Source organism: Xyrauchen texanus, chromosome 28 (assembly GCF_025860055.1).
Source record: "Xyrauchen texanus isolate HMW12.3.18 chromosome 28, RBS_HiC_50CHRs, whole genome shotgun sequence".
In the NCBI taxonomy this organism is placed as follows: domain Eukaryota; kingdom Metazoa; phylum Chordata; class Actinopteri; order Cypriniformes; family Catostomidae; genus Xyrauchen; species Xyrauchen texanus.
The window spans coordinates 33,495,609-33,505,069 of record NC_068303.1 but is presented as its reverse complement, the minus strand read 5'-3'; the positions used below and the strand labels follow the sequence as shown (position 1 = coordinate 33,505,069).

At 39.2% G+C, this 9,461-nt stretch overlaps 1 protein-coding gene across 1 annotated transcript in view; it reads left to right on the top strand.

Moving 5' to 3' along the window:
* The first annotated feature begins 4,116 nt into the window (after positions 1-4,116).
* Positions 4,117-9,461, top strand: part of LOC127622025 (acyl-CoA:lysophosphatidylglycerol acyltransferase 1-like) — a 59,541-nt gene continuing 54,196 nt past the window's right edge. The window contains 2 exon segments of the mRNA XM_052095889.1: positions 4,117-4,506; positions 6,554-6,806. Of these exon segments, the coding sequence (XP_051951849.1) occupies positions 6,569-6,806 (238 nt within the window). The 5' untranslated portion in view covers positions 4,117-4,506; positions 6,554-6,568.

Genomic DNA, 9,461 nt, shown 5'->3' with positions numbered 1-9,461 from the left:
TAAAAGTGTTTCAGGCTTTATGGGATGGCATTTTGTTTACTTAAATCACAAAAGTTGACTTCATATGTTTGTTAACCAATTAACAGGTTTTTACAGTAGCATTTTTTACTTTTTTTGTTTAACAGAAACCTTATCATGACATTGAATAGGCCTTTTCTCTGCTACAACAGAGACCTCTTGTGGTAAAAAGTAATACTCTTTTTATAATTACTACGCTTTAATAAATACTTAATAACTCTTTAATTAATCATATTTTATTAATTATATCTCCTTTCTATTCCTGACTTTAGGATTTCTCTGAGCTGTTTCAAAAAGGCAGATACGAAACAAAGTAAATAAAAAAAAATTCTGTGTGGTCATGAATGTTTCAACTTCAAAGGCCTTTTATAACAGAAGATATGAATTGCCTAACTAACAATATATTACTTTTTCTATATGTTTCCACTCTCAGTTATGTTTTGAAAAGTTACCAAAAGTTGTTTGACAAGTTGTTCAAGTTCCAGCTCAATTGTATTTATGTAACTTATGTAACGTTTAAAAAACAGTCGTCATCATTAAAGTTCTTCTGGCCCAGTATCAGTAGATCTGAACCTCAGCTGATCACATAACAGTGACTACCTTGTCATATTTCCAGCACTTCCTTATTGAGGTTGGTTTACTGAGTTTATTTAAGAGGAGCTAGTATCTAATATCTAGTGTCTAACTAATACTACTTACTTTGCATTATTTCTGCTTTACTCGAAAATAAATGTTTCTGTTGACTTTCACTTTTACTTCATAACATTTTAAGAGAAAATTAATACGTTTACTCCAGACTTTTGCGATTGCATACCGCACAAAATGATGTCATTACATGGGGCATGGTTGTTAAAGGGATAGTTCACCCAAATAATTATGTTCTCTCATCATTTACTCACCCTCATGCCATCCTAGATGTGTGTGACTTTCTTTCTTCTGCAGAACACAAATTAAGATTTTTAGAAGAATATCTCAGTTCTGAAGGTCCTCACAATGCAAGTGAATAGGTACTAACATTTTGAAGCTCCAAAAGCACATAAAGGCAGCATAAAAGTAATCCATTTGTTAAATCCATATCTTTAGAAGTGATATGATAGGTGTGAGTGAGAAAAAGATCAATATTTAAAGGTGCTGTAAGCGATTTCAGCATTCTGAAGCTTTCACGTGACTGAGCAGTTGAATTAGCCACGCCCCCTTATTCCAAAACCTACATTCAAAAGATAATTTTGAGACAGAAACCAGCAAAACAGAAGCATTGTTTGTTCCTGTGGCTGTCAAATTCAGCAGTGGCACAACAGCACCCTCAACTGACAAACATTATGAATCATAGCCGCTTCAATGACAACACTATGAGAACAAGCTAAATTATTAACAGGCAGAAAGCGTCATTGTCTGTGATCCGCTGACACATTTTTGTTTGCTGTTTTCAAAGTCTACAGCTGTCACAGAGACCTGTGAGATATCTCAGGACAGTTATTTCATTAATATCTTCAAGGGAGAACGAAAATGTTTTGCATAATTTTGCATACATAAATTGCTTACAGCACCTTTAAGTCCTTTTTGTTTTACTGTGAATGTCCACTTTCACTTTCACATTCTTCTTCTGTTGTTTTTGGCAATTCTCATTCTTTGTGCATATCAGCCACCTACTGAGCAGGGAGGAGAATTTGTAGGGAAAAAAAAGGACTTAAATATTGACCTGTTTTTCACACACCTATCTATCACTTCTGAAGATATAGATTTAACCAATGGAGTTGTAGGGGTTACTTTTATGCTGCCTTAATGTGCTTTTTGGAGCTTCTAAATTGTAGCACCCATTCACTTACATTGTATGGATCTACAGAGCTGAAATATTCTTCTAAAAATCTTCATTGTGTTCTGCAGAAGAAAGAAAGTCACACATCTGGAATGACATGAGGGTGAGTAAATGATGAGAGAATTTAATTTTTGGGATGAAATAACCCTTTAAGAGTTCAAAGAATATGCACAGTTTACATGTTCCACAAAGCCTGCAAATTTCAAAAGCAACTAATGCGATAAGCAGAAAATATTTCAAGCAACTACATTATATATAATATTCCAAGTCTTCTAAAGCAACATGATCACTTTGTGTGATTAAAAACTCTATCATTCTGATTGGATTATAAGAGCAGACTGTTTGCTATAAAAGGAGGGAAGAATTGCTTCCAATCATTTTGTTCTTGTTAGCAATGGTTACCTCTAAAGGAAGACGTGCAGCCATCATCGCTTTGCATCAAAATGGCCTCACATGCAAGGAAATTGCTGCAAAGAATATTTCACCTGAAAGAACCATTTACCGGATCATCAAGAACTTCAAGGAGAGAGGTTCAACTGCAGTGAAGAAAGCTTAAGGACATTCCAGAGTGTCCAGCAAGCACCAGGACCATCTCCTCCTGAGAAGTCATCTACGGAATCGTGTCACCGCCAGTACAGAGCTTGCTCAATATTGGCAGCAGGTTGGTGAGAGTGAATCTGCACACACAGTGAGGCAAAGACTTTTGGACAATGGCCTGGTGTCAAGAAGGGCAGCAAAGAAGCCACTTCTCTCCAAGAAAAACATCAAGGACAGACTGAAATTCTGCAGGAAGTACAAGGATGGGACAATAGAAGACTGGTGCAGTTATTTTCTCTGATGAAGCCCCCTTCAGACTGTTTGGGACATTTGAAAAATCAATAGTCTGGAGAAGAAAAGGTGAATGCTACCATGAGTCCTGTGTCGTGCCAACAGTGAATCATCCTGAGACCATGCATGTGTGGGGCTCCTTTTCATCCAAGGGAGTGGGCTCTCTCACAATTTTGCCCAAAATCACTGCCATGAATAAAGAATTGTATCAAAACGTCCTGCAAGAGCAACATTTCCCAATGATCCAGGAGCAATTTGGTAATGATCCATGCATTTTTCCAGCATGATGGAGCACCATATCACAAGGCAAGAGTAATAATGAAGTGGCTCGGAGATAATTACATTGTAATTTTGGACCATGGCCAGGCAACTCCCCGGATCTTAATCCCATAGAGATCTTGTGGTCAAGCAGGTGGACAAACAGAAGCCCAGAAATTGTGATCAACTCTTATCACTAATAAGTCAAGAATGCATCGCCATCAGTCAGGATTTGGCCCAGAAGCTGATATCCAGCATGCCAGAGCGAATAGCAGAGGTTATGAAGAACAAGGGTCAATACTGTAAATATTGACACTCTGCATAAATTGAGTGTTTTTGCCAATAAAAGCCTTTAAAACTCATGAAATGCTTATCATTGTTGTCCAGTATGCCATAGAAACATGTAAAGAAAAAAAAAAGATCTACAAACACTGAAGCAGCAAACTTTATGCAAACACAAAATTTATGTAACTGCCAATAGTTTTGGCCATGGCTGTAGAGGTCAAATTATTACCACATAAAGACTGCATACAACAGAAATAGTCATTATTGGCTAGCTGAACGATATCGCTTTGTGCATAGAAGACTTTTCGCAAATCCCTATTGCTCTGCAAACACTTCAGTCTTTCTCCAAAGATTTAAAAAGGTTTAAATCAATAATCAATAAATGTGATTTATTGTAAAATCAATAAATGTGAACACTTCCAATAAAAAAAATTCTGTTTTCTCAGTTGATGTTATTGCTGCCAAAATTAACGTTATTCCTCGGTATACAAATAGCTAAAGAGGATTTATATGCTCTACCAACTAACATCCAAGTATTGCAAAAACGCAAGAAAGACTCAACTGCTGGCATCTTTTAATGTTTAGCTTACTGTTTCTGAGGCGCCCACTGGGGGTCATAGCTTACCAACTTTTTCATACATATACTAGTACAAAACACTTGAATATTTTTTTTATTTTTTTTTATTTGTAGATTCTGTTTAGGGTTTAGTTTAGTTTATCATCTTTTAAACTACAGCTTTTTACGGTGAGCTTTATGAAACTGTCCAGCACAGTGCATATAGGGCTTACTGCTCTTGCAGAAATCTGGAAGTTAAATTCTTAATATCACTCCAACAGTTTAACCCCTGGGGTCTCCAGAAGCGAAGACGGGCCGGTGCGCGTGCACTCAATCTGAGTCTGCGCGTGCCCGCGGCCTGAAGGAGGTTCAGAATAACGGCGCAAAGATCATCATCCTGGAGGAGGCCCTGCGAATACATGTCGGACACGCCTCATCCGGAGCAGAAACATGAGTTTATGAGTCAAATATCCGACGTGTGCTGTGGTCGAATTGGGGATTTGAGAGCAGATCCAGAGGTCCGACCGCCTGTGTGACTAGCGGTAACGATAGCAGCAGCAGCAGCATGCGTGTGAGTAACTGAAGCGCATGCATCCGATCAGGGCACGGACTGTCGGAACCGAGTCAAGCCGTGGAGCACACGATCTCAAGCTCACGGGCTCATCGATCATCATCCGCTACATGTGACCGAACCGAAGTGGCCGAACCCATCTGTAGCTTCACCAACGGGCTGCGCGTTAGCACGGTGAGAAAACACACGCACATTTGAAGATTATAGAGAGATTTGTGCTGGGCTGATGTCGTCTCAACCGTTTTTAATAGACCTGGATTCCTGTTCTGATCCGGTTCGTGTCGGGTGTGTAACAGATCCGTCAAGGACTTTAGTCCAAATCTCATTAAACACCCGAATCAGCCAGATACCGAACACTTAAACTACAGGAGAGATAATAGAAGATGATATAAACTGTATACACGTACATACAATGAAACAGTCACTCAAATAAAAACGTAAATTAAACCAAATAAACGATCAGATGACCCAACCTGACTGTTTAACGGAATTGATGAGCCAAGCTTATATTAGCTTAGCATGCTAACACAGCTATTAATACATAACACATTCTGCTTTTGTCTGAATGGAAACGATATTTTTTATCGCCTTAATTTATTCATTCATATGTTTATATTAGAATGTTAAAACTGGACAAATTGCTTAAAAGGAGATTGACAATGCTAATAAAGCAGCCGTTAAACCTGCATGTAGCATGTTAGCCGCGTTAGCGCTTTATTCAGCAACTCATTTCAAACATTCACCTTTATTGAGAGTATTTGTTGATTTAACCCTTGTGTGACCTTCGGGACATTTTTGTCTTTTCGATAATTTTGGCTATGTTATTGTCAACGGCATACATTTCCCCAAAGGTGTGTATTTTGGGGAAATTTTGGTATTTCATCCTCCGTTCCTATAATACATCTATAATATACTGTGTACTCAAAATAGTTACACTCAGGAACTTCAGGACAAAAAAGTCCCCACTGAAACCCAGTAAAACGGCAATATTTGACCCCAGTGTCATTAAAGCATAAAATCAAGCATTCTATTATAATATGCTTTCATTCAGGAGCCCTGTCTTCAAAATGTAAAATGTTTTTATATTTTCCACCGGATGGCGCCATTTTTCTTATGTTTAGCCTTTGGAGCAAATACATGCTTTTTTCTTATTTTCTGTTTGCTTTAATATAGAGCATTGTAGGCCAGTTGAATAAATTATGCTGCTAAAATATTGTGGGTGTGTTGGTATGGATGTCAGAGTGTGTTATGTATGTGTGTATTGAGAAATTTCTGTGTGTGTAAAAAAACAACAGTGGCATTATATAAACAAACTGGCATTTAAAGGGTTAAAATCCTGAAAATGAATGAATGATGAATGTATGATCAGGACTGATGTTGGTTTAATAAATTAACACATTGATAGTGGAAAATAATATGAATATATATTATTATTATGGCAGTTTTTTGATGCAGACATTTTTGTCCTCTAAGTGGCAGAGGACAAGTCTCAGTTGCCTCCTCTTCTGAGACTGTCAATCTGTGCATCTTATCGCGTGTCTCATTGTGCATGACACAGCGGAGACCCACTGCATGGAAGGCTCATGCTACACTCCGCGATCCACACACAACTTACCATGCGCCCCATTGAGAGCGAGAACCACTAATCGCGACCACGAGGAGGTTACCCCATGTGACTCTACCCTCCCTAGCAACCGGGTCAATTTGGTTGCTTAGGAGAACTGGCTGGATTCACTCCGCACATGCTGGATTCAAACTCACGACTCCAGGGGTGGTAGTACTCGCTGAGCTACCTAGGCACCGACGACGACGATGATGATTATTTATACAACATGACAAATACAGAAATTAATCCTGGCAATCTGGTGATGATTGAGCTGTATTATGTATTTAGTCACTGTGGTTACCCTGAAGTGGTTCTCTCCCATTTTTTTTATGACAACAATGTTTAAACTGGCTTGAAGGGTATCATAATGGACTGGCATATTTATATCTGAGGTTACTGGATCTGTGTGATTGTAAAGCAGTATACAGGTGTAAGCTTTCTATACACTAATTTCTATGTATGGATTTTAAAGTCTTTTTATTTTCTGCCAGAAACTCCTTTAGTCAGCTCCATGATTTCCATTCACTTACTTGATTTAAATGAATGTCAGCTGCTCAGATTGCTTAAGTGTTTGGTTTTATTTTGCACTGATCTTTTTTTTTCTCTCTTCTGCAGGCAGGTCAGTACAGAATGGCTCCTCATGTGGACGCGGCCCGGAAACTGGCCTGGATTTTACTGAAGTCACTGCTCCGTTTTACCTTTATGTTTGTCAATAACTGTGTCGCCATCCCATCCTACTGCCTATACCTGATAGTCCTGCAGCCTCTAAGAGTTCTGAATGCCCACACGTTCTGGTACATTGAAGGGGTGATGTTCAGGTGGTTACTGGCGATGGTGGCGTCTTGGGGCTGGTGTGCAGGCTACACAGGTAAGGTCAACATTTGATCTCTTTCCTGACCTTTTTTAGGCTCTGGTATATCCACCATTGTGCTAATTTTAATGGACTTTCAGTCCACAAAATGAAATCATCATGAAAATAATTTACTAACCCTCATTTATATGGACACCACGCATTTTCCTCTTTACTCCCGTATACACAACATTGTAATTTATCAGCAACGCTTGTGTAAATAACAAACATGAGATTCGAGAAAGACTTCACTACTTTATTCTCTGTTGCTTAGCTTTATTTCCAGATATCCCAGAGTTATTGCTTTGTTTCTTTCCTTAAAGCGATATTTCACCCAAAAGTAAAAAAATATATATATTTACTCAATATTTCAGCTCTGTGGATCCATACAATGCAAGTGAATGGTTGCCAAAACTTTGAAGGTCCAAGAAGCGTATAAAGGCAGCATAAAAGTAATCCACGAGACTCCATTGGTTAAATCCATGTCTTCAGAAGTGATATGATAGGTGTGGGTGAGAAACGATCAATAGTATACAGTATTAATAGATGCATCCTTTTTTACCATAAATTCTCTTCCCTGCCCAGTAGGTGTGCAAAAACAAAAGAGATACATTTGAAAATGAAAGTGGAGATTTCTAGCAAAAATTTATTTAAATAATTTATCTGTTTCTCTCCCACACCCATCATATCGCTTCTGAAGATATGGATTTAACAACTGGAGTCTCATTGATTACTTTTATGCTGCCTATAAAGTTCTGGCCACCTTTCACTAGAAAAGTTTTTCTTATTCCATATTTCACTAAAAATGTTGTGGTCATAAAGATTTTAAATTGCATCCAAATCCCATGCTTGGAAATCACTATTTTAAAATTACCTGGTATTTTCAGGTTTTTCATGACTGTGGGGAACCTGAATCAGTGAACTAATTCAAACAAACAATTACAACAAAAAAGGAACATCATCTGACTACATTACAAAGATGCAATCAACTTAAATTCACATCAATTCCTCAACTAAACAATAGCCACTTGTCCCCTATTGGGCCAGTACAAGCCAGGGCTATTAACTGGCCAGCTAGGGCCAATAGCCTCGGACCTTGATCCGTGAGATCAATATCGATTTGCGTTTCCACTATCAGGCCAATAGCCTGCGACATTGCCCAAAAATCCTGCTTAACACGGTGCCCTGGTACCAGCGTCACACCATCCGCCCATTCCACAAGTAAGAGGGAAGCTCAAGCTGAGGTATCATTTTATCTTTAATATCAAGTTTATATCATTTGTAAACATTAGCTTACTAGCATGATAAGCAAGCATTGACAACCCACCGACTGTACTGCCATGGGTTTACGAGTGCTCTCTCCACTTCACAGCTCCATGATCTCAAACCATGGAAAGTTCTTTTTTTGGGCACCACTTTGTTCATTGTGCTTTTTAACAGATCTGTACGGTGCCTGTTTTTTAAAAATAATTTTTAATTTTCCCTTATCTGCACTGTTGTAAGCTGTATACACAACCTGATAAGTTTAGCGATCTTAGTGCTAACTTCTGACTCAATGAAACTTTTATATTGATCCTGCCTCTGTCCCCAGTTGGCCTTGTTTTGTCCAAGTGTAATCGGCGGCCAAAGGACATTGGCCCTGAGAAAGCACAGAGAAGGCATGATGAATCCTCGGAAGTGACGGTGGGAAAGCAACTGGTCCTGGCACGCACTAGCATAATAACGCATAAGTTTCCCCACAATTAAAACACTTTATTTCAGTAGTGGCCACGCAAGAGCTGGCAGCAATATCAAATGGTTTGAGCACGTTGGACTCGACAAGCTCTATTGAGCTGTCATTTGGTCATGAGATAGTCAGCGGCAGTCCGGTGAAGAGAACAGATATTAGGTGCTTGAAAGCCTCAGAAAGCTGCCCAGAAAAAGTTTAAATGAGAGTTACTCATGGAATGGAGAGTGGGCGCAATCCCGTGAAGGATGATGTATGAGTACAGCACGCGTCTGTGAAAGGAGAGCTGTGAGGGCACGCTTTGAGGCTTGTTAGAGAATGAGGGCGCACATATGTCCTTTAAAACACACATGCAACAAAGTTAATATTTATGTTTTCTAAAGTATTGTATACAAATTTGCTAGATCGCGATTAATTCGATTTTTAGCAGTTTAAATAGATTATTGACCAACACTATCAATTCTCAATTCAAAATTCATATTTCAAGATCGATGCTTCTGAACGAGCACCATTAGTAATCAATGCATCGAGAAAATGAGTAAATCGTCGTTACACCCGTAATCATGCATAGGCAGACGTGCGCATGTGTGAAACCAGCACAAATATAATTGTCAAGAAGCCTCTTTTTAATGCTGCACTTTATACTCTGTGAGACTTGAGTTAAAAAGAAACTCAGGGGGGCCTAGGTAGCTCACCAAGTAAAGACGCTGACAACCACACCTGGAGTCGCAAGTTCGAATCCAGGGCTTACTGAGTGAATCCAGTCTGGCTTCTTAAGCAACCAGTTGGCCCGGTTGTTGGGGTGGGTAAAGCCATGTTGGGTTAACCTCCTTGTGGTCACTATAATGTGGTTCTCGCTCCTGGTGGGGTGCGTGGTGAGTTGATTGGATGCTGCGGAGAATAGCGCGAGCCTTCACATGCGCAAGGTCTCTGCAGCAATGTGCTCA